This window comes from Artibeus jamaicensis, unplaced genomic scaffold (genome assembly GCF_021234435.1).
Source record: "Artibeus jamaicensis isolate MK-2021 breed Jamaican fruit bat unplaced genomic scaffold, CSHL_Jam_final contig_467, whole genome shotgun sequence".
NCBI classification, from domain to species: domain Eukaryota; kingdom Metazoa; phylum Chordata; class Mammalia; order Chiroptera; family Phyllostomidae; genus Artibeus; species Artibeus jamaicensis.
In genome coordinates, this window is record NW_026521845.1 from 5361856 (window position 1) to 5387927 (window position 26072).

Here is a 26072-nt window from a genome sequence, read left to right on the forward strand (position 1 = left end):
TTTCAAGAAGAGAAACAGATGCTGTTGCCCTATTTACATTTTTAACACTGTAAGTTCCAGGAAGGCAGTCCTATGAAAACACGTTACCATATTTTACCCAGTCGACATTATAAAAACCCCATGTTCTCCCACCTGGAGTTTTCTGGTGAATGAAGTACAAGAAGATTGAAACATGATCAACAAAAATCGCAGGTGTTCTGTTTCCTATACCCTCATCCATCATCTAACCTGAATCTACACTGGATGAGGGTGAATTGTTCATTAACTTTAAACACTTCTGTGCCCAATGGTCTACACGTAATTATGAGACAGACTCAACAACACAGGCTTCTCTGGGGCCATGTTTTATCATTTGTTTCGGTGTCACTTAAGGAAATCGAGAGGAAAAGTCTTCCAACCCACTTTAAATGCTGACCTTAACATAACCAAATACTAAAGCCAAGTGGTGTAGAAAATGGGAGGGAAAGGCTTTCTCTGGCCAGGTGCTGCTACTCATCCTAGCACCTCCGGGCCTTAGAAAAGCAGTTTTAAAATCTCGGACCGGACCTCCTCCAGCTGTGTGGGCGCCCCTGACCCAGCAGAAAAGCAAGCACTCTTGCTGGCACTTGCCACCTGAACGGGACTGGGGTCCCAGCGTGGCCATGAGACTCATCACCAAGGACGCTGGGCTGCAGGATCCCTGGCGCCACTCTCAGCACGATGGGGTTGCCCATCCGCTGACACGGAGGCACGGTTTGTTCTCGGAATGTAAAATGTGAACGTCAGGAAAGAGCCCAAGTGCCCATCCATAGAGGAGCGGACAGAGAAGCTGGTCATTTACACGATGGAAGATTACTCGGCCGCGAAAAAGGAGGCAATCTTACTGTTTGCGACAGCATGGACGCTGCGGGAGAGCGAGCATTGTGCTTGGTGAGATCAGCCAGTCGGAGAAAGACAAATGCCATATGACCTCCCTTCTATGTGGAATCTAAGGAAAATGAACGAAACAGAGACAGACTCCCAGACACAGAGAAGAGACTGGTGGCAGCCAGAGGCGGGGGCTTGGGGCTCGGTGGTGAGGGGAGAAGAAGTCCGGCTGGGCAGCCACAAAGCGGCCGCGGGGACGCGAGGCCCAGCAGCCGGGTGGGTGCCGGACATACGGGATAGGGGTGGGGCGGCCTTTGTCAAGTACCTGGGTGTTTAACTGCTACGCTGTGCACCTGAAACTAATGCAAAATAACCGAATGTAAACTGTGATTGAAAACGAAAATCCAAATTACAAATGTCCCGATGAGGACGCTCACCTGTAAGGGCCACTTCACCCATGGGCCACAGGAGGGACGTAGTCTCGCCACCTGTACGAAGGTCCGAGTCTCCACTGTACTTAACTCGCGAAGAGAGAAGGGGGCTCAATGCGGGGAACTGGCTGATTTCCAGCGTGAAAACTCAGGCGGACCTGGGGCAGACCTCGACCGTGGCGCTACCACCCGAGCCACCCGGCTCCGCGCAGGCGCAGAGCCCGCCTGCAGACCCCGCGCCGGAACCGCCTTTCCACCCGGTGCGTTGACGGTGAGGACGCGACCAACCGACCGGCGGGTTGCTCAGGGGTCACCCGCATTTCAACAGGGAACTCCGGACAGCCTCCAGGCCCCCTGCCAGAGAAGGCCCCCACGTGTCCCCGCCCCCACCCCGGGGCAGCACGTGGGCTTCCTCACCCGGGGGCTGGGTCACCTGGGTCCCCGGGCCTCCCGAAACTCTCAACTACACACCGTCTTATCTGCAACTGAACCTTCAGTGTCCAAGTCCGCTGAAATAAACTGCACATCTTATCAGGTCATGCAGCCCAAATTTAACCTCCATTCACGAACCACTTGTTGAGAAAGAGTACAAAGAGGTGACCACACAGTGCCTCGTAGTGCCCACCCCTCGTCTGTGACGCACAACCTTCCCACTCAAAAGTGAAGCAGCTTTTAGTAAATTTAAAGTGGATAAAACAGAATTCGGTGCCAAAAAAATTCTCAGATCACTTACAACCACCCCCCACTTTCTAAACGTTGGTAGTAAAATTCGTTTACGTCATAGGCTTTCACTTAAATGGCACGCATTTATAATTCCCAAGATACTGTTCACTACCTGAAATAATACATATATGCCCAGATCCAGATCTTGAAATTACGATTAGCTATTATGCACTTACTGAATATTATTCTTTATAAATCTATTACACATTTTCCATTTTTATTACCCCAGCATATTTATGTAAATACCATGCTGGGGGTCGATGCATATCCAAATGTGAGGGTGAGCAGGCCAGGCCACACGGGAACAAGGCATTTCCGAACTTCTAATCCCAGTCTTCACTTCAGTCACCTCTTCCATTTTTTACTTCTAAAGTGAATGTGCTTCCATTCAAGTAACCAGGTGGATGTCAAATCCAAGTAACTAATAAAAATTCAGTCAAATGACATTAAGGCTAATGTAATTGAATTTATTTTTCATGTTTTCTTTCATTTTGACCAGCGTTTGTAATTGCTGTATTTGTATTATAAAATATACCATTGGTCACAGAGAAGTTTATAAACTAGCTTAACAAGTAAGATTCAGATAATAAGTTACCTGACAAAGTGGCATCTCATTTCTGGCCACATACACGTATCCTATCGTCACGTTATATAGTAAGAAATATGGCAACTAAAGACCCCCTCCCCACCCTCCAAAAAAGAACAATGTCATCACTTTAATTTTGTTAGGAGTCACAAAAATTTTTATTTAGGAAAAATATTTCCTTCAATGTTTATTAGATCATTAATTTTATTTAAATGAATAATTTATTTTTACTTTTCTGTGTAGACCAATTAAAAAGTATGCCTCTTTCTTTTCATAAGCAAACTCTCATTCTGCATGGCAGATAAGAAATTAATACTTTATTTCCTTCTACCTTAAAAATTACGAAGTTTTCCTCCACGGATTAGTTATTTTGGTATGAATTGTCGTCATGCTGCTGTTATTTAAAAAAAAAAATCAGTAAAGATATGGACACGTGGGAAACAAATCATAAACTACAATACTAGTTTATAATGAAATATATTAAACATTGTTTAAATATTAAACAGCAAAATACTCCTATATTAAATAAATAAAACCAATTTGTCATGTGGAACCATAGGCCAATACCACCAATAATGGGGATGGTCTAGTGCAAAGGGTGGCCGCAAAAAAGAAAAAAGTTAAGGAGAAGAAAACACATTTAATACCAGTAATTCTCAATCCTTTCTGAACCTGAAGAATTTGTTCAAAACACTGATGACCAGGTCTCACCCCAGACCACTTAGACCAGAATCAGAACTCAGGAAGTGAATGGTCTTTTACCAAGGCCCCCACACGGCTCCAGCATGCAATGAGGGTGGGCAGCTGCCGGTGGAAACCTGGTGCTTCCCACTGCTCCCTGGGGCAGAGGAGTGTCTGTGGAGTAATGCAGTGGGGCTTTCTGTATCCGCTGGGGTAAGACAAGGGGCCTAGTAACATAACTTATGGGTAAGTCAAATTTATGAATGGGTAGTTCATTTCCATTTAAGTGTCTTCGAATGCCTCTTTGTTCCCTGTAATTCTGTATTTTCAAACTCCCAGACCAAGTACAAAGTACTTTGTGTTATGTTGAAAATACATCATTGATTCGTGTATACAAAGATTTCCTGAATGCCTACTATGTGCAAGGCACTGTGATGGCTGCTGCTGTAGGACCTGGAGTCATGAACAGTGATTGGCTGTGAGTTGGGTTTTTTGTTTAAGAATTAATGTCTATAAATTAATTACATAGACCTAAATAAGGGACTGAACTGCCAAAAAACAGAGAGAGACAAAGAAAATAGGTACATGCTAAGGTCGGATTTTAAAATACATGGCATAGCATATTTGTACTTTTCCTAATGTTCCTTACAGTATTTCCAGAAGCCTCTGAATACATATAAGGCAAATTCAAGATAGAAAAATAAATCCTGTTTAAAGTAGATGTTCCCAATTTTAACCACACTGTTATCAAGTAAATTTCATACATGACATAAGTATAAATACTAAAAATCTTTATAGAAAGGTAGTTCATGTCCACTCGTAGTAGTCTTAACAAGTAATCTTACATTAAAATATTACAGATTCTAGACCATGACTATTTCATCACTGAGAAAGTTTATACAATACATAATTTATTTTGAAAACAAATTTATATGCTGAGATATTCTAATGTGAAATTTTTTTTCTCTTATTGTCAAGAAGAGGATGCAGAGAAGAAGGGGGCTGAATCTGTTCAAACCTTATAAATATTCTAAAATCTTATCATTTTAAATGCTGACTGTTTTTCTTCTGAAAAACCTAGTGAATTCCACATGAATAAGTCTCGTTTTCTATTCCCTATTGGTATGGACTTTCATGGTCAGTGAAAGAGTAAGTTAAGTGCTTCTCATTTTTATGATAGCATTAAATTTACAAATGAGGCTAGACAATGTCAGCTGGACATAAGAGTTAGATGTTTACAAAAAAAATGTCAACCTAAGAGAAATCACTGGGGGGAGAAAATGGGGACGGGGGGGAGGGTAGATATAAATGATCAGCAACAATTCTAACAGTAAAAACTGGAAGTCAAGTTTCCAAGTTGCTTTTGAGTGAGAAAATGTGAAATTAAGCCTCACGGAAAAGGCTCATTCATTGTACTATGGATGCAACGCTGCCTAAAGTAGAGAAGTAGTAAAATATCTTACTAAGTTAAAATATAGGTTTCTATTTCATACGATATTGAATACGCACATAAAAATACCAGTGTTTTTATCTTGTTTCTGTTCAGACACTTACTTAAGCAAATGTGTTCTTTGGTGCCTGGGAGAGTTTATCAGTGTTCAGGGACAATGGAAGATAAGGACTGAGGTCCACGTGCCTAGAAACAGCAGACTCCAATCCCATGCCCTGTAAGCTAAGAATCAAGGTGGATTTATGGGAAAAGATAAGGAAGCTAAAATCACATTGCAGTAGGACTCATACATTTCCTTCCCCCAAATCATACTCTGGCTCCCAAAATAAAAAGTACTACAGCCTACAAGGTTTTCAATCTGTGTTTTGAGATGTTTCAAGTGGAAAGATATCACAGATAGAAATATATCATTCTAAGTTTTAAAATCCCCAAAGTCAGTGAGAAGCATGTACATTCATTAAATGTATTCAATATAAGTAAGAAGTCTTGAAAAGGCTGAACAGTTCAACCAAAGCTGAAGAATTGTTCTTGATTTTTCATTATTCCTTTTTAAATAAAGTATAGATATAGTACACATACAGGTTGACATTTTGACTCATTCAAAATAGTCACATCCCTTTGCTTGGTTTTGCAAGTTCCAGAAACTAAAATTTAATACCATTCATAACACAGTATTTTCAATAAAAGGAATTATAGAGCAATGAAAAATCAGAAGCAAGATGGCTTAGAGAGCCATATAACCTCTAAATATACACACATTTATAACCTGTATTTATTTTCTAAAGAAACACATTTTAAGTAATGCTAGTTTAACCAATGGAGAAAAAACTTCTATCAAAATATACAATTTCCGTTACAGACTAGAAGGCTAATATTAAAAAAATAGTTGTAGGCCAAAAAGTTTGCTTAATATGAATGATGGGCACCATCCCTTTGAAGCATAAAGCATCAAATGAGGTCTTTTGATCGATGTGACCTTCTTAATTGTAAGTTTTTGATAAATTCATAAAGCTTGACTCTCAGGCAGTCTTTAGATCAAGGTATATCCGATGCTTCTTAAATCCAGATTTGCACAAGGGGAGATGATGTGATTCAGAATCTCAAGTGGGATTTATGCTTTACCATGTACCTGAAAAATAGTATTATAATGAGTTATAATGACTATTGAGAATTTTAGGATTTTTAAAATATTACATGTAAAAATAAGTTGACTTTTTAAAAACAGTGAAACAGGTTATTTTGTTTTCTTAAAAAAAAAAACCCTGGAAACTTCCTACTATAACTTTCGGGAATACAAAGACTTCCGAAATAAACCAGAAGAAATATTCCTCTTATTAAAGTCTGTAATCTAAGAGCTTCTGGCTGGAATTATACACGTTCCTTTTTACTACATTTTCACTTCTCATCACTGGGTAACCTCAATCATCTCTGACTTTGAGGAAAGCCATAATATTCAGTGGGAGACTTAGACCAAGAAAGTTAGATTTTAATGGGTGCCTCAAAGAGAATAATAGACTCAGTGGTATTAACTGTGATTATTGTCCAATTACAAAACTGATATTCTTGTAAAGGACTTTAATAACTCTATACTAGTAATTCAAACAAATTCAGAAATTAAATTCCTTTCATGAGTTACCCCAACTCAGATCCAGAGTTAGAGACCTCATGTTGGAAAAACCATAGGGATCATTTAACCCAAGCTCCTGGGTGGAGAGAACACAAGGTCCGACCGGGCACACAGTGAGACCACAGAAACCCAGACTAAAATGCAGTTTTCTGACTCAGACTTTAGTTGCTTTCTACCAAGCAAGAAGCCCTTTCTCCACCTGTTTCTGAAGTCACTGTAACAAAGACCTTTGTTCCTGATCTACTGTAGTTCAACATCAAATTAGATAGTATTCAAAAACATGGAATGGGGAGAAATGGTTCACAACTTAAAGGAGTGTAACGTCTGACTGAAGAGATGGGGGTCAACGCGGTAAAGCAGGAGTAAGTGCATTTCAGAAGCACAATTACCTATCCAGTGTTTCCCAGAACCGTAAGAACACGGGTCTGTCCAAATGACGTTTGTGGTAGCTGAGTTCTAACACCGTTACGTCCCATTTCTGAACATTTGGATCCAGACGAACTTCATCATATTTGAGATGGAAGGCTTTAACTACATGGGAGGAAATATTTTTTTAAATTCAAAGTGCAGTCAAAATTATTAAAGTACTTTATGAAAAATAAAAACATACAATGCAGACATTAGAGCCCCAAAATAAAACAAACTAAAACATAAAACTATTTTTCTTCCACCAACCAAAGCCATTATTATAACCAAAGTGAATTTTGAAATTGATGCTAGAACCTGTGGCATCCTCAGAAACATTCAATTCAACAAACATTTACTGAGGGCTGTGTATACATGCCAGCCATGGGATTGAAATGAGAAGTGCGATAAAATGCTTACAGACCAGTGAAAAATAAGAAAGACAATTCGAATGCAGCATGATAAAGAAAGGTAGGGTATTGCAGAAACACCTGTGAGCCCCTTACCCAGACCGTGGGATTCAGAAAAGGCTCACATGGGCAGTGAGGTTTAATCTAAGCACCCTACTGGTGAAGCAAGAATGAGGCTAACACAGAACGAGCGGCCCAGCCAGCAGGGACAGCATGATCAAGGAGAAGGCAGTTCACGCTGGAAACAGAAGCGATTCAGTGGAACCACGTGTGCACGGTGATTAATGCGGAGACCTGGAGCGGCACCGCCTCGCAGGCCACACCCAGGAGCCCACACGGTGAGCCTGCAGACACGAGGAGGCAGACAGGAGGAGGCAACACGAGGTGTTGAACAGAGAGCAAGGCCGCAGCACGGAAATCCAGAGAAAGAGGCAGATGCAATCAACGGGGAGAAAATGTGAGTGAGGAAAGACAAACAGTGAAGAGGTGTGCAAGGGGTGAGAACTAATGGGACTTGCCAAGAAATGATGAAAAGGGGAAAAGAAAAAAAGAAAAAACCCAAAAGGCCTCTGGAAAAAGCTACCTAGATGTAGATAATTCGATGGTTTAACCTCAGTGAAGCTGTCGTTTCACACACGCACACGACAGGGAAGACATTCAGCCTTTCCATTTTTTACTTTTGTTCTAATGTAAAATATGACTCTTCCTCTCACCATTGTCATCTAGTATTATTAGGGTGTTTTGTTTTTTTTTAAGAAAATGATTAACTTTGTTCATTTTTTGACAGCTACTTTACAGATTGTCCCGTAATGCATGCTGGCTTACTGGCTGGCTTTTGGTGTTAAAAACCAATCAAGGTCCAATTCTTCATGGAAATTCCAAATGAATAGTCATTTGTGCCCACAAAAAAACACAAACATTATTTCTAAATTATTTGCTTTTATAAATAAAAGTCTCTCATTGGACACATTACTCATTTTGAATTCAATTTGATTTATTTAAACCAATTCATTATAGGGGTTTCATGTCAATGATTTCAGAAAACCCATTTTTAAAATGGTTTTTATGGGTAGAAAATATTTTTTGATTGTTTTTAAATTTTAAAAAATAACTCACATCTCAATATGTCCTATTCTGCTTAACATGGTTCACTTTTCTAATTTTCTCAATATAATTGCTTTAAATCACTCTTTAAAATATGTATTATATTTTAAAAAATGATTTACCTGAAGCAACAAAAATATACAGTCCCCTTTAATAATTTCAACGAATTTAGTTTATACAACATTTGTTCTTCCAACAAAGAAACACATTTTTAAATTAAAGCTGAAATATCAGGGCCCAAAAGTGTGAGCCATGATAAAGAAACACAAGGGTTCTTTCATACAAAATATTTCATTAGCACAAAGCAATTGTGGCAAGCAAGCTTAAACCAAGACATCACCACAAAATATCTTTCTTTAAAAAAAAATCTTTCTTATTCAAAAAAAGACTTAAAGGCTTTAAGCATCAGCAAAAAGTAAAGGAGAAACAAGCTTTTTTAGAAGCCAGTTATCTGCTAACACAGTGACTACCAAAGCAAACTACTTTACATGGTTCAAAATTGTTCATTTTCTGAAACCTGCATGAAATCTTGTCAACATTTTTTTTATGGGAACAAAAAAGCAAACAAAATTAAAATAGTGCTCTTGAATAACATTTAGAAGATAGAATGATGTCAAACGACAGACAAATAATACAAAAAATATTAAATGAAAATGCTTTTTAAATAACTAGCAAAAATTTGAAGAAATTATCACCTAAAAGTCTTGATCACAAATGTATGTAGCCACCTCAAACACAATAAATAATACTTTAGGAAAGCTGTATCTAGTTACAACCTCAAAATTCTGCAAAGATTTTATTTGGCAATTTTAGGCAAGTCAATATATTTAGGATCTCTAAAACTACGACTTATAAAGAAAATGTAAGTCTTTGCCGCGGCCCACACACGTCCCCTCCCGCGCACCCTGCTGTCACCCCACGCCTAAGGGCACCACTGTTCCCAGTGTTGTGCGGGTCGGGGTGAGGGACCAGAAGAGCAAGCGAAATCAGCAAAGAGACCAATAACAAGGAAGAAATGATATGTTTCTAACTTTCTGACTTGGGCAAATCACTTAAAAACTAACTGTGGAAAAGGCAGTTTGGGGCTCAGGGAGAGTACAGGATGCTCAACTGCCCTGGGACAGGCTGAGCCCGATGCGCGATGGGACCTCCCGTGAGTCACCTGGCCGTCCATCCTGAGCTATGGGACCCACGACACCAAGCCAGAGACTGAGAGGACAAAGATGGTGAAGGAGAGCCATCAGAACTCCTCAAGAGAGAAAATCTGTAAAAATAGCAAGAGCATAAACATGTGGCTGGAAGCCAGAGGAAAAGTAGCTAAGGAATCTGAGAAAGCAACAAGTCACAGGAAGGTAACGTTTTAAAAAGGAGAAAATGTGGTGAAGAGAGTCAAATTCTAAGGAGGAGGTCAAAAATATCTATTCAATATTTGGGTCACTAGTGAGTTTGGTGGGAAGAGTTTAGCAGAAGACGAGAAAATGAGACCACAGTGAATTAGGAACTAGAGAGAAGAAAGTGAGGAATTGGTAAAGACCATTCTTTCAAAAGCTTAGCTGTAAAAGCAGAAAGAAAAGGAGCCGGAAAGAAAGGTGAGGGGAAGGGTCTGATTCATTCTGTTGCTTTTAAGATAGAAGGGGCAAGAGCACTTTCATTTTAATTGCTGGTAGAAAGGAGTCAGTAAAGAAGGCTGAAGAGGAAGACTAATTCATAGAAGACAATCATTACTAACAACTGTTTTTAAAATGTCTCTAAGCTCTTACACCTAAATTTCAGAAATTAACAATCTGAAGAAAATGACAATTAAAACATCATTATACTCTTTCATGAAATTTAGAGAGTATTTATATCTTGAAGACACTCTAATCATAATTTTTACAATGCTATTCAGCAAGACAAGTAGGTAAAACACAGTATTCACGCAGACTGACATTTTACTTTTTAATAACATTCTCAATGCCTCCTGACCTTTTAACTTTCATTTATTAACTATATGCATCACTCAAGTTCCAGAAATAACATAAAAAGCAATCCTAATGTTAGAAATACCGGAGACCCATACACGGTTCAATCTTCAGCGTGTGGGCAGTGTCTGGTGGCCCAGCGGTGGGCCCGTAACGCACCCAGAGGCCCCCACGAGCAGGCTGCCCGCAGTGCAGCGCAGTCCACACTCGTAGCAGAGCTGGCGCTGTTCATGAGCCTTTGTTTCATGACAATGTTTGCCATAAAGGAGTTCTATGCTACTACCTTCACTGGGTACTCAAATTCAAACAATAACTGAAATCTCCCTACTAGCAAAAAACAAACAAAAAAAACCCAGGCTAAATTGATCTACTTTTTATTCACTAAAGGGTACAAGCCACACGAAACCCACTCGCTAACAGATACCTGCTGAATGCTGCCTCTACACCACACTCTTCTGTGCTGACGAAACAAGAGCGCACAAGGCAGATTAGGCTCCTCCCATCGGGGAACTTACAGTAACAATATATGCTGGCCATCAATCTTAATTACAATGTATGGACATGCAATAGTATTAATGACTTTAAAGCAGCCTAAAAATTATTAATGTTGGAGGACAAGCAATAATTCATGTATACAGAAGACATTAATATTAAAAAAGGCTTTAAAATATTTCACAGGTAAAAATTAACATTATATATGTTACTGGGAATCGTTTAATGCACGTATCTACATGCAGAAACACAGGGGACCCTTCGTCTTAAATAAAACAAGAGCACGCCTATACTGAATCAGCAGTAAAAAACAGAATCTTACTTTTAGCAAATATGTCAACTGGTGAACCATCAGGCAAAAGCCACGGCCAGCCTTTGAACTGCCATGCAGGCCCCTGCACGAACACGGCCACAACCCGGTCCCTGCAAACAGAAAGGGGGTGAGAAGAGTGGACAGAGGACAGGCAAACACACACTGTGATCCTCCAGGCGAGAGCCTCGTCATCCTCCCTGAGGCACAGTGTCCTGCCCACACTGGGAGGCACACGGGCACAGGACCACAACTGCCCGCTGCTCTGTCGTCGTCAGAGTCCACGAACAACTGCTGTGCATCCCAAGTGTTTTCCACTCTAAATCTTTTAAATGTAATTCATCACACTCACGGCCTATGTGATCTTTTACCCTTTTTTTAAAAAGGTTTTATTTATTTATTTTTAGAGAGAGGGGAAAGAAGGGGGAGAGAGAGGGAAGGAGAGAATCATCAATGTGTGGTTGCCTCTCAAGTGCCCCCTACTGGGGAACTGGCCCACAACCCAGGCTGGGAATTGAACCAGCAACCCTTCGGTTCACAGGCCAGCGCTCAATCCACTGAGCCACACCAACCAGGGCTCTCTTCAGCCTTTTATTTCTCCCCTTCTATTGCAGTAACTACAGTGAGGGGCCACTTCTCCAAAGCAACAGGCAACAGTAGCTGATATATTTATTGAAAAAGTTGCATTTTAAGAGGCAATCATTTAGCCCTGGCTAATGTGGCTCAGTTGGTAGGAGCACTGTCTTGTAGACAAAGATCATGGATTTGGTTCCTGGTCAAGGTACAGGTTGCAAGTTCAATCCCCAGCCAGGGTACATATAAGAAGGCAACCAACTGATATCTCCTCTCTCTCTCTTTCTGCAATGAAAATATGACCTCAGGTGAGAATTTAAACCAAAAAAGGAAATCTTTTAAAATTCAAACACATTTTACTTTAATTAAAAATGCTATAAATGATTTTAAGTTACCAATTTTATGAAGCTATAAGGCCTTATTTTTGACTTCTGATTATTTTAAAAGTAATCTGAGTACAGAAACCATAGACCTTAAGTTTTTCAATTGTTTTTAAAACTGTTTTGCTCACCATACATTAAGTTTTTCTGAAAGCAAGTTGTTTTTCCAACCATTTAATTTTGTTCTCATAAAAAAAAGCCCCACAAATCCCTTTCTAGGCCCTCATGTTTCATTACTTTACAAAATGCTTAATTAACTTGAGAAGTAAGTCATAAGCATACTGCCATAAACACCTTAGGCCTGGAACCAAAGAGGTGGGGACAAAACCCAACATGACCGTTAGTGACCTTCCCCGGGGCACCTCCTCTCAGCAGCTGAGAGGTGCCAGCACTGATCTCAGCAGCTCACTCGTAACTTATACGGACACACTGATCCCTCATCAAAGTCCTGGAGACGAGCCTGTCACCACTCCTTTCACAGAGGAGGGAAGGAAGTGCATGGGCATACCAGAAAAAGGAGAACCGGGAGGGGGGGCGCAGGAGGAGGGAGTCGGAGACAGTGAACCTTGCACACTGGCTATGCCACTGTCCCTGTGTGAGGATCGATAAATCACGAGAATAGCCACTTGGTATTAAGATGGAAAGTTTTGACCTCAACACTCCTCCAAAAGGTCCTGAGGACGCCCAGTGGTCCAAGGCAGCTACAGCCCTGGATGAAGACTATACCCATCCAATGCAACATCAAACCAGGTCTATCCTCCAGTCAAGTAAAAAACGCACAGCAAAAATCAGTCACAGTAGCCCTAGCCTGTCTGGCCCAGGACACTGGGCCCAGGACACTGTCTACAGACCAGAAGGATACCAGTTCAATTTCCAGTCAGTAAATAAAAATCCTAAAAATCAGTTATTATGGAAACCCACAGCTGGGTTAAAATAAAAATTAAAATTCTTAATCTGCTCAAAATCTCTGAGACTAAAATTGTATCTTAAACAAAAAATTCCCTGCTTTCAAGGGTACCTGCCCGCTATGGCCAAAACCGTCTTTGATAATAGAGCACACCATTAAATAGCCTCTTAATTTTATGATGTAACTTGCACCACACAGCTGAAAGCTCCAGGTGCCTGCCAACTAAAGGGAGTCTGCTGGACAGAGATCTCCTGAATCCTACTGGGTCTCCCCGAGCCAGCAAGGCAGCAGGGTGATGCAAACACTCCTCCCAGTGAATTCCCGAAAGGACAACAAGCAAAGCAGAAAAGTACTGCTATCCCTACTCCGACACCAGCGGCTGGCAACTTAGTGAATATGCACACACACGACTCTGTGACACAAATATGGCACCTGTACATGCTGCTACTTTCATTTTCTGCAAATAAGAAGATACAAATATGCGCCATGCCCATATCCTACGAGTTTTTAACTTGATAGCGGAGATTCTTCTCTTACTCACTTCATGTAATATTCAACGTGTCCTGCTTAGGTACTGGGGGAGAACTATGAAACAGGAGCCCTCTGTTCTTTAGTACAGTTTACTGCCAGTGGTTTGACTTTGTAAGGTCTGAGGACCAACCAGGCTACAAAGGAAAATTCCATCTAAGGTGCTGTGCTCTCTGAGGCACAGAGACACGCTCTCACACTTGTGGTTTCACTCCAGCTTCAATCACTGATGTAGTTTAAGGTAACTTATGTATCTGAGGTTATAAGGCTCTTTATATTACACATAGCTCAGTATTTTATTATAAAACATTTTAATATAATAAAGGACTAAACCAGGGTAATCACATTATTTTTATTAAATTATTCCCTTATAATAAGTGCAAAAATGACTTTACTTATTGTGTCTTACCAGAAAACCTGAATTTTCCAAATCTAAAATGTAGACCTCAAAACACTAGTCTGTTTTCAAGTGTTGCTCTAAAAGCTGATCCAAAACAGGGAAGTGGAAAGAATGTCTACTGAGTTTTCCAGAAGTTAGTGTCTCTTACAAGTAAAATCAAATAGAGATTTCAGTAGGTATCACTGGACTGTATTATTGATGACCAAATTGGGCATCACCCCTGGTTTCAAAACAGGCCCTATTTATAACCCACAGTAAACGTGCTCCTCGTTCACCCCACCAGAAACGCCCGAGTATGCAGAGAGGTCACCGTACCAGTCCTGAGGCATGAGCTTCAGGGGCTGGTCCACCACCCGGTAGGGGACCGTGACGCTGAGGGCGGTGCCCCCGGGCTGCATCTGGTCTTTTCTCCTCTGTATCAGAGTCTCATTCTCCCGCTGGCAGCCCTGTTTCTTCTTTTCATCTGATGGGACAAATCTTTGAAAAAATAAAGAAAAGGTCAAATAATGCATTTTTATAAATGAAAAAATAAATCATACCTCATGATTATTTTGTTAAATATTGAGGTTTAAACCCAAAACATTTTTTAAATTAAACCTGCTCTGTGTGTATAGACCATGATGCTCAGGGAGTGTGGGTCTTCTCTCTGCACGTCGAACAGGGGGCGTGCTCACTACTGCAGTGCCAGGTGAGTGTCTCGCACCGACACACAATCCATACTCAACAGCACTCGGCACTCTTCAAGGCGACACAGAAAAACCGTACCGACCCTTGATTTCTCAAGGGCTATTGAGGAAAATTTTATGATAAATTAAAGGAGGGCTTGAAAGAAAGGTGAGGTGGCCGACTGGGCTCCCTCCCGGATGGGAGACTCAGCCAGCCCACGAACTGCACCAAATGCCCCCTTTCATGCTTAGTGCTCCAGCAAAATTAGAAAATGCCATAAAATTTCAGGGATGCCTTGCAAATGTTTAAGTAAGGAAATTAGATCAGTGTATGCCAATTGTCTGTTATAGTAAATATTGCTAGTAATTTAGTAAATGAGCAAATCTATGTAGTTCAATTATCGACTGTACCATCAACCTTATTCTCAAAAATAATTCAGCAAACTGCAGAGCTGTTGCCAGCTCTAGGTTTGTTAGCATTCACAAAGCATTTTAAAACAGTGCTTAAAGAAATATAAACATACACACACACTCTCTCTTACACCGTCTATTGGCTAACACAGTCTGCAATGTATGAGCTACGGTTAAACGGGGCGATGGCCCGATGCAGTGCAGTCACTGCACTGAGTATCACCCTGCTCTCAAGTCCCCGGGAGACAAAGGAGGATGGGGATGCAGGAGAACTTGCACTGGGTAGAATCCCTTGCAAATTTCCAATCCCACACACTGGATCCACTGTGAAGTGATACTAACTGTGTAACCCTGAGAGCTGTTCGTACAATGTGACTGTGGTCACAGTAAACTTCACTTCCAAGCAGAGTGTTTTCACATCCATGGCACATCTAATGAGAAAGTTGAGACTGCTGTGTCATTTAAGGATTTCTCCCAGATATCATTTTACTACTGCCTAGGGATTCATTCATGAAAACTCATCTACAAGAAAGTAGCCTATGTGAGGCTACTCCTCCAACAGGAATAAATACATGCTTCCTGAACACCGCATTTACTTCCTTTTCGTGTATTTCTGCATACACTGTAGTATGTCATGGAGCACATATAAAATATACAGAGTGACATTCACAGACAGGTAAGACAGGTAAGCGTTCACAAACATGCACTCAGTCTAAGCGCCACTCCAACTGGGATCAAAAACACCTGCACTGGGCCGGACGCTTCCTCGTGCACCGGGCAGGAAGCCTCCCGGCTCCCTCCCCGAACAGGCAGCAGCTCTAGTCTGCCATGCATCTAGTCTGACATTCTTCGTCCAGGATCCATCTTCCCTGCTCTAGGAATGCACACCAGGATTGCACAGGATGTGCTCTTGGGGGTCTGGCTCCTGTCCCTCAGTCTGAGGTTTTCAAGATTCCCCCAGGCTCGGGTAGGGCTAGCGCACCCTTTTGAATGCTGGGGAGAAGGCTATGGTATGACTACGCCATAATTTGTTTATGCATTCCCCCGTGAGGGACGTTTGGGCAGTTCTACCGTTGGGGTTGTAACAAATCCAACTTCAATAAACACCCTGTGTGTGTCTTTTTGTGAACATATGCTCTCACGTCTTACATAAATACCTATGCATGGAACTGCTGGTCATAGCATAGGTTTAACCTTACAAAACACTGTCAGGAAGTTTTCCAAAGTAGGACAAAGTAGAAAAAACATTTTAAAAGCACCTCTGAGGTAACCAGCAAGAAGAGGATGCTTGTGCCCCAGACAGGAAAGCCAGGGAACCAGAACACTGCAGAATTCTGTGCATGGAAGGCACTGGCAAACTCATTGGACTTAAACTTTGCTGTCTACTCTATTTCGCAGATTCCTGGGTCAGGAAACAGCCCAAATTCTGCTCAAGGAAGGGTATCTCACAAAAACTTCTTTCATAAAGCCAGAACTCTTAGGATACATTTCGTATAACAGTAAACTAGAAACAAACCCACTGCCCACCCTTTTTCCTGCCCCTCACCACCAATTGTAGCCAATGCCATGGCAACTGCAAGGAAAATCAAATCTCAAAATTGTAAACTGGCCTCATTTAGATTTGAGGCAAGATTTAACCTTGGCCACAGTGATTGGTTTAGAACAAACAAGCCAGGCCAATGAGAATTAATCCTGCAGTTTTTGCTGGGATTCCTGGGAAACAGGCACTATCTTGGCCAGTGATTGCTAACCTGACATTTCTGATAAGTGCCTTTGTCCCTAAGGGGAGAACCTGCCCGAGAGGCAGTCCCGACTGCCTCAGTCCGCCCCGCTGTGCCCAAAGCCTCACTCTTCGAGTTCTGTTGAACCAGTAAATTATTTTTGATAAAACTACTCTGAGTGAGTTTTATCATTTACAACTAAAAGCATTCCAACAAATACAACCAGAACTACAAAACTGAGATTGTAGATGGATACATATGATTTGAAGAAATATTTTGATGTCCATTGACTCATTCATTTAGTGTTGCCAAGCACTGACAATCAATTTGTCAAAGAACAAAATGCAAATGGGATAAAGCTAGGTTAAGTTCTAGCCTTTATGTTACTGTAAGAACAAAAACAAGCCCTGGCCAGTGTGGCTCAGTTGGCTGGAGCATCATCCCACAGACGGCAAAGTCATGGGTTCAATTCCTGGCTGGGGCACATAAGAGAAGGCAACTAATTAATGTTTCTCACATCAATGTCTGTCTGTTCCCCCTCACACCAAAGCAATGGGAATGATGTCCTTGGGGGAGGAAAATACATACATACATACATACATACATACAGGACAAGTTTATGGCTATTTCCCAGGTTTTCCTTTTTCCTAAATAAAATAAATAGACTTTTAAAAAATACAAGAAAATACCATCTGGAAGTTAACCTCAAAGTGCGAATTTAAAGTGGTGTTAAATGGTTGTGCTCCCAGATGTCAGCACACACAAATGCAAATCTTTTCTGGAGTACCCCCACCTACATTCTATAAATCAAGAAATTTCTAGAAAAACAATTCCAAGGAGATGAATAAATGAAAACAATGAAAAAACATGAAATGAATTGTAAAAACACAAGGAAATGAGGTGTCATGAATGAAACAACAGTCAAAAAGATAACTAAAAACTTCACTGATGCAACTGTCAAAGATCAAAGCTTATAAAACAACTTACAAATATGTAAAGGGAAAATTTATTTTAAAAGATCAAAGGTTTGAAAATGAACTAAAAAGAATCACTGCAATAAAAAAAATTAGATTATCTAAATTTAAAAATGCAATAGATAGACTTAAAATCAGATTAGGGCATGGCCAAAGAAATAGACAACTTTCTAACTGTTAAAGTATCAAAAATGCACGTGACAGAGAAAGAAAGATGAGGAAAACAGAACCATGTAAGAGATAGTGAAAGATGAAATGAAAGGCCTAAAGTTTATCTTATTTAAGTCCCAGAAAGAAAAGAGCAAAAACAGTGGAAGGGGAAAGAACAATGAAGTAATATCTAAAGCAGAAATTTTGAACTGGTGTGTTAGAATGTGTAAAACATGCAACACCTGACTGGTTTAGGGCCAAACTGACTTCTTTTCCCTTAGATTGTCAAATGAAAAAGTGACAACAGCCACCACCACAGCAGCCATCTGGTGTGAATGCCCTGTGTTGGACAACACACATATAGGTCACAGAGTAGAGCTGCATTGTACGGGTCACATAATAAGGTTGCATCTGACTGTTAATTCTCGGTACCAGAAATCCTTATATACAAGTCACGGGTACCTGACTTTTTTTTAAAAAGTCACTTTGGTGGAGGTCATGGGCATGGACTATGGTGTGCTGATTGCAGGACGAAGAAGGGTATAAAGGGGTAACTGTTAATGCCAAAAATACAATAAAATAGTAAGATAAAGTCACTTTGGAGTAAAAAGAGTACCTATTTGCTGTCAAATCAGCAAAAAATATATTCTTTTGGTGTGCCACAGATTTTCAGTAATTAGTCTGTGTGTGCCATAAGGCAGAAAAGTTTGAAAAATCACCGATCTAAAGAGATAAAAAACGGAACTGATGAAAAAGGCCAACCCATAAACTTAATTCTAATGAACCCCAAAGTGGCAGATATATGAAATCTACATCTCGATACACAGATAAATTCAAGATACTGTATTTTGCATGTACGACGCGTACTTTTTGGCCCAGAGTTTTGATGCGCATTCTGCATGGGCAGCGCTCAAGTGCAAGTGCACATTACCCGTGGCAAACTACGGTGCTCTTTCAAAATAACCAGGTCAAGACCACCTCCTCCACAGGCCGGGCTGTCACACCAAGAGCCAACCCATTGTCATCAACAGAGGAAAACAATGGAGTATCTTCAAAGTAATGAGCAAAAATAAGAGACTCCTGCATCTTTTCCAAAGTGGCTGAGTCATTCTGCACTCTCCTGGTCCAGGGTCAACTCCAGCAACTGCTTGGCGTGCTACCTGCCCAGGTCTTCAGCACTTCCTACGCACCTCCCCCCCCCCCCGCCCATCTCCCCTCGCTGGAACTTGGCCAGAATCATAAGCAGCCTCAGACCAGCTTATTTTGAATACTTAAAGTCTAAAACTCTCTCAAGGTCATGTCTATAAATGGGGAAGGTGATTTATAATGCTTCCATCATGTATCCTTAATTCATTATTTAGGGTAGTAAAGGTTCGGGTGGATTTTATTTTGTTTTGTTTCTTTTACTTACTGCAGGGCTAGAAAATTGAAGAATCCTCAGTTTTCCATGAAACCTAACAGCATCTATGCCAACCCGAGCCATGGGTTACAGCCAGTACTGTAATTGTGTGGAGGAGGTTTCAATTATGCATTAATTACACAGCAAAGCCTCCAGCTGACTCACACTGCAGGGGACATGTCAGCTGCAATGAGGTGTTAAACAATGAAGGGAGTGTTTTAAACTTGGAAGAAAAATTAGGCACGCTCTGTCCTAAGAGCGTGGTCTGTTGAACTGCGTGACTTCTTTGTAGCAAGGTGAAGGGGAAAAACACTAAAATTTACTTTGAGATTTTCTTTGCACTATTTGTTTTCTTCTATTATGAAATATTTAAGTATTAGATGTGTAATATATTGGAGCAATGCAAAGATTTAGAGAACAGAAAATTAAAGACAATTTTTTTAACATTTCAAAAACTTATCGTGAAGTTTCTACCACTACTTAAACATATTTATAAAAAGTATAGTTGTACATTACTAAAAATTATAACTGTAAGGACCAAGTTCACAAATCATTAAGTACCCCAGAGCTAGGAAAAACAGTAAAGATCCAAATACGGTAAGTGCAAAAAACCCAACACCAAATATAATGACACTCCGCAGGAACTAAAATCAAGTCACAGGTGCAGATGAGAATGCCATACACCAAAAAAAGGAGTTTAAGACCAGAGGGAAATGCACTAACTAAAGTCACAACTAACATGCACACACTCTGAATTTCAGGGACGAAGAGTACAGTGTTCTCTAATTTTCTCAGTGTGTCTCGCCTCCTTTCTTCCCTTCTGGAACATTTACTCCACGCCCATTGTCAGGCAGAAGCTGTTTCACACAATGGAGACAGAGATCACAACGGAAGAACAGGTCCTCTCTCTGAGGACGTCCCCTGCAGCTGGAGGGCCGGCTTCCCAGCTGCAGGACGTAGAACACAGAGCCAGCACCGGACCAGAGCCAGGCAGAGCGGCATCTCCCACCCCAGATGGAGAAGACAGAAAGTCTACTGAGTCTATTGGTTAGCAGGTGAAAAGGAGATACAGGAATATTCAAATAAAAGCAACACTTTTAAAAGTACTTAATAAAAACCATTTGTACATGGGTCTGACAGTTTCTTATTATCAAATGTACTTCAAGAGGTAGACAAAAATGACTATTTCTCATCCACCCTGCTGTAGATTATTTGAGGAACTGTAGATTACCAGAGGAATTACCTTGTGGGAACACTAAACTTCACTATAAAAAGCTTAATGCCCTGGCCAGTGTGTCTCAGTGGATTGAGTGCCAACTGAATTCCCAGTCAGGGCCATGCCTGGCTTCTGGGCCAGGTTGCCAGTTGGGAACATGCAAGAGGCAACCAATAGATGCGTCTCTCACACGACCATGTTTCCCCCTCTCTCTTAAAAAAAAAATAATAGCCTTTTTTTTTTAAAGCCTAATAAAATATAATATTGTAATACATAAAATCCTGCCCTGGCTGGTACAGCTCAGTAGATTGAGCACCAGCCTCCAAGCCAAATGGCTGCCGGTTTGATTCCCAGCCAGGGCACATGCCTGGGCCTGGTTCCCAGCAGGGGACGCATGGGAGGCAGCCACACATTGATGTTTCTCTTCCCCTCTTTCTTCCCCCCTTTCCTCTCTCTAAAAATAAACAAATAAAATATTTAAAAAATAAAAAATGGAATACCTCTGTACCCTTGAAACCTATCATTTCACTAACCAACGTCACCCCAATAAATTTAATTTTAAAAATTCCTTATTTACATACTGTTAAAGGGACAAAGACTGTTAAAAATTTCATCCAAAAGTACTAAAGACAAATCACTTACTACATGGATAAACTTGTACGTACCAGGTTAAAGAGACCTTTATTTAGCTATTTAAAAGTCACAGGCACACAGCCCTGGCTGGCATAGCTCAGTGGATTGAGCTCGGGCCTGCGAACCAAAGGATCAGGTTTAATTCCCAGTCAGGGCACATGCCTGGGTTGCAGGCCAGTTCCCAGCAGGGGACGCAAGAGAGGCAACCACACATTGATGTTTCTCTCTCTCTCTCCTTCCCTTCCCCTTTAAAGATAAATAAATAAAATCTTTTAAAAAAAAGTCACAGGCACATAAAATTCAATTTGATTTAATTCAAAATGAGCAAGCCTCACAACCAACTTTGCTTCTCAGTTTTAATCAGCCAGAAGTGATTTGGAAGCAGCTCGATTTGCTTCTCGGAGGTGAGGTGCTTTCTTTTCCTTCCTCAAAAACTGTCATCATTATTTTTATGCAGAAAGGTAGAGTGTTCGCTCACACTTTTTTTTAGGTATTAATTATGTCACTGAATGAGCATATTTTCCTAGTTACCACTAAAAATACTTAATAAGAATTTAAAATGTCAGGCCGTTTAAAGTACAAAATACTATCACTACTCTAACTAGCAGTGAACGTAAAAGAACCTACTCTATTTTGGAAGTCATATTTCAGAGTATCTGTAAAGCAGAAACTGAAATTTTGTTTTCTCCAAATAAGAAATACAGAAAGACACCGACTAACTCCCCGCAGCGGCTCCCACTGCGGGGGCCGAGATTCAGCATGGCACTCACTTCAGGTCCTGGAGGAGGTCCTTGGCGTTGAGCATGGTGATTAAGGAGGTGGTGGCTGCGGGGATGATGATGATGGGCGTGCGAGATCCTGTCCAGACAGAATGTGAAAGGCAGCATGTATGTCATCAGTACTTTGAAAAGAAATTAGTTACCTTCCCAGTCAAAAGTTCGTAAGTTTATCATTTTCAATCTTTTGAGGTAAAAAACATCTTGGGTCAGCAGTGAAATTCAAAATACTGAATATTCAACATGACCTACGCCCTGCTGGTCAGCACAGACACCAAGCACAAACATACAACGTCAGTGCACCACGGTACTGGCCTGGCTCTGGAATCCATCCAGATTATTCACGCTGACTTTCTAAAATACATTTAGAATCGCATGCACAACCTCACCTTTCTTCTGATTTGGGGGAGGTCTTGCTTGAGAAACTGTAAGAGGAAAAAAAAACTTTTGAGTGTTATAACTATCACATTCTTACTTTGAAGCTTAAAAATTATTTGTATTTGCATATAACTAGTTATAACATTTTTAAATGTACTGCAATCTTCTCAAATAGTTTTATCTCCCTGCTTCATAAAAACATTAAAGTGGATCCTGAGCAGCGTGGCTAAGTGAGCTGGGCACTGGCTCGCAAAGAGAAAAGGGGCCGGTTCAATTCCAGGTTGGGGCACATGCGTGGGCTGCAGGCCAGGTCTCCTGTTGGAGCACATACAAGAGGCAACCAATTGATGTTTCTCTCCCCCTCTCTCTCCCGTAAATAAAATATTTAAAGAAACAACAACATTAAAATGGCTTAGCCGTTACTCAGCAATCTGCAGTCATCGGAGTGAGTAGGCCCGGTGACCGACAACTGACTGTACTCTGTGCTGAAGCACATGGAGCAGCCCAGAGCATACGACGGGGGGAGGGCAATGTGACTCACCACATTACAGAACAAAGGAGTTCCAGGAGCTAAGACCTAAATTATTACCTTAATTTCTCTCTTTTTCAAAATATCTTTTGTTTTTTCATTAAAAGAGAACACTACAGGCAATGAATCATATAAAGGTCTATATTATTTGGAGTTGCCCACATCGTTAAGGATTGTGAACTTATGTTATTACAGCACAAGTATTCATGCCTTTTATTTGTACACAACAAACTTTATGGTGCACAGATTTGTTGGCACACAAATGGTCATACCAGCCTAGTTCAAGATGAATGTGTTTTAGGGCTAAAATACATTAAAAGGGCTACCTATCTACACACACACACACACCTGTTCAATTTTCAGTGTTTATCCATAAAAATCAAAATATATTAATTGCCTTCCAATTAGTACTAGTGCCACGTACTATGCTTGCATATCTTTTTTTAGTTATAAAAGTAAATAAAAATTTAGGAGATTTAAAATTCTAATTAAACATCAGTTCTTAGAAAAATACCATTTTAAAGGAAAGCACATCGTTTTTAGAACACTACTTTGTGCTCCTGTATGAACTCATTGTGATGAGATATTATCGAATTCAGTAATATGATTCTTCCAGACACATTTTCCCATAGGAAGATATACACAAATACAAGTTTACACACCTAGATATTTATGGTAGCGCTCTCATCTTTCTTATTGCCGAGAAAAAGTACTAAAACTCTCAAGTCATTTTTGAAAACAGGACTCATGGATACATCTGATTAGCTAGACAGTGTCACCTGGGAGAAAGTCCAGTCTCAATGAATGTGTGGTATCTGTTGGAGGGAGAAAGGCATGGCAGGCTGGACAGATACGGGGATGAACAAGAGACAGCAGTTGCTATGAGAATGACTAAGAGAAAAACAAAAGATATTTTGTTTTTAGATATTACCAATGAGGTAATAAGGGAGCCACAATGGCTCAGGGGGTTAAGGAAAAAGTCACTAAAATCAAGGCTAAGAAGATCAACTGTAAGAATAAGACAAAATATAAAAGCTCTCACAGTACAAGTAAAGTTTAGAGGTTCAGTAAAAAAAATAACTGCAAAAGAATATACACGGGCTCCTGGTAAGGACCAAGGCAGGGGCACAGTGAGGGGTATGCTGATGGGGACCCAATATAAAGGGGGGGCTTCCTATGGCATAAGAGTCTACACGTAAATGATCTCAGTTCGGACCCCCATTTTGCCACTTTCTAGGCAAATTACCCTGGCCAGCTTGACTGCTCAACCTCGGGTGCCCTCAACCATAACACAAAGATAACAGTTCCTACACCTGGACACGGTGGCAAGGATCTCCTGGCCCAGGTATGGTGAGCGCTAGCTGTTTCAGCCCTGGTCCCCTCCTTCAGTAAATGCTAACCAACAGAGCGACAGTGCGCAGGCTCAGAAGCAGCATTTACTGTTGCTATGTTTGATTTCAAATATAATTACATTCTTCACTTAAATATGTCTTCAGAGCCCATGTACAAGTCACTCTGCTACATCCTTATTACGACAATGATAAATAAAAGAGAAATAATCCCTGCGCTTGGAGACCCTCCGGTGCAGAAGTGGAGCCAAACCACACACGGCCATGACACACAGACACAGAGAGAGGTCGGAACAGGTACTGCTCAGGGCGGAGGAGAAACACTGGCAGAAAGGCGTCCTTGAGAAAAGGCTGAGCATTAGAACCCCTCTCAAAGGAAGAAAAGGGGCCGACTGCAGAGAACAAGGGGCCCGACGGTGGGCGGAGGTGACACACGCGCAGATGCCAGCGCCCAGGCGGCTCCCTACGCAAGTTAAGCGTGTACAGAAGCACCACTCGGAAGACCGAACTTTCACGCCAGAAAGTGACACGACTTCACATTCACCTCACCTCTCCTGTGAGGGGAAGACAGACGGTTCAGACAGGGGCTCAAAGGAAATGGCAGGAAATCGAAGGTTCGGTCAGGCTGTTCCCGTGGGGTGAGCACGGGCTCTGCACTGAAGGGAGTGCAATGCCCATAGACTGCCGCCCACACCGCGGGCTGGACCAGACCACACCCTCCCCGTCTAGGCGCATCTTGTGGGGGACGTGGAACGATGCTTTAACATACACTGATCTAGCCTCGACCTGTGTGGCTCAGGGCACTGGGCACTGTCCCACAAACCAGAAGGTCACAGGTTTGATTAGAGTCGGGGCACATGCCTGGGCTGTGGGCCAGGTCCCCAGTCAGGGGCACATGAGAAACACCCGGTCCATGTGTCTCTCCCTCTCTTTTGCCCTTTCCTTCACCTCTAAAAGTAAATAAAATCTTTAAAAAAGGAGACACAGGGATCTAGAGTGATAATGATGGCTTACACTTGAGTTGTGGTGGTGGAGACAAAGAGAAAACAAATGGATCTGGAGTACAGAAGGTAAATCTGACAGAACTCATGACATTAGATGAGAGGAACAGCAAATCTGAAGAATGAGGAATAACTCCTAAATCTCTAGCTTAAGAAACAGAGTTAAGGCTGGTGCCTTTTATTCATGACACAGGGAGTGTGAAGTAAAACATCTCGGGGAAAATACCAGGGAACAAAGGTTCTACATCAGTCTCAAAAAGCCTACGGCACATCCAAATGCTAGGCAGTTAATGTAAGACACCAGAGGCAGAGATGCCTGAACTGGGGATATGAGCGTGAAAGTCATTAGCACATGAGTTTACAACTATGGAAGGAGGTGCTCCGACGGGCATCGGCGCGACACAGTGGACGACTGAACAGCACAAGCGATCCGTCTGAGATACGCAGAGGGCTAACTCTCCATCGCACCGACAGAAAGCAGACAAACTGAACTACGAGCCACCTGCCCGTGCCAGAAGCTCTACGAAGTGCAAGTAAGAACTGGGGGTGGAGGAGTGAGGTGTGCTTGTGTGTGTCAGAAAGGGGGGGAGGGGGGCACGTGCAAGGCAGTCCTTCAGGCTACAAAAGGAAATGGCAGCCAGTCCAGGGCCACACCCACCCAGGCTTGTGCTTCTCCACCCACTGGGAAGCGTGCGCCTCAGCAGTCACACTTCCCACCCTTGCTCGGTACGGTTTCTAAACCAGTGATTCCACAACCCTGTATGATAAATGGCACATACATCAGAAACTCTAAGCAACAAAAGCAGCATGATCAGTCTATTAAAATTATGAAAGCTTTATGCTTTCACAAGGAAAACACATGGGACTGAAATAAGGAATCAGTGAGGGGATGGTATATGTAAACTTTTAAAAAACGTTTTTCTAAAATCTTAAAATCGTTTTCTTAAAATTTTTCTTTACCTTTTCAAATATACCTACCATCTGTACGTGTTCTTATGCTATTACTTTACAAGTGTTTTAACTACAATCTTAATTCCTTCAAAGCATTATAAACAA

At 41.3% G+C, this 26072-nt stretch overlaps 1 protein-coding gene across 1 annotated transcript in view; it reads right to left on the bottom strand.

The window, feature by feature from the left end:
- Window positions 1-2467: 2467 nt before the first annotated feature.
- The window catches only part of CDC73 (cell division cycle 73), an 82777-nt gene continuing 59172 nt past the window's right edge, over window positions 2468-26072 (bottom strand). Inside the window, exons 12-17 of the mRNA XM_037142903.2 lie at window positions 22149-22184; window positions 21754-21841; window positions 14130-14291; window positions 11039-11139; window positions 6734-6875; window positions 2468-5846 (exon numbers count right to left, since the gene is read on the bottom strand). Coding sequence (XP_036998798.1) covers window positions 5810-5846; window positions 6734-6875; window positions 11039-11139; window positions 14130-14291; window positions 21754-21841; window positions 22149-22184 — 566 coding nt within the window. The 3' untranslated portion in view covers window positions 2468-5809. The remainder of the gene's footprint in view (window positions 5847-6733; window positions 6876-11038; window positions 11140-14129; window positions 14292-21753; window positions 21842-22148; window positions 22185-26072) is intronic.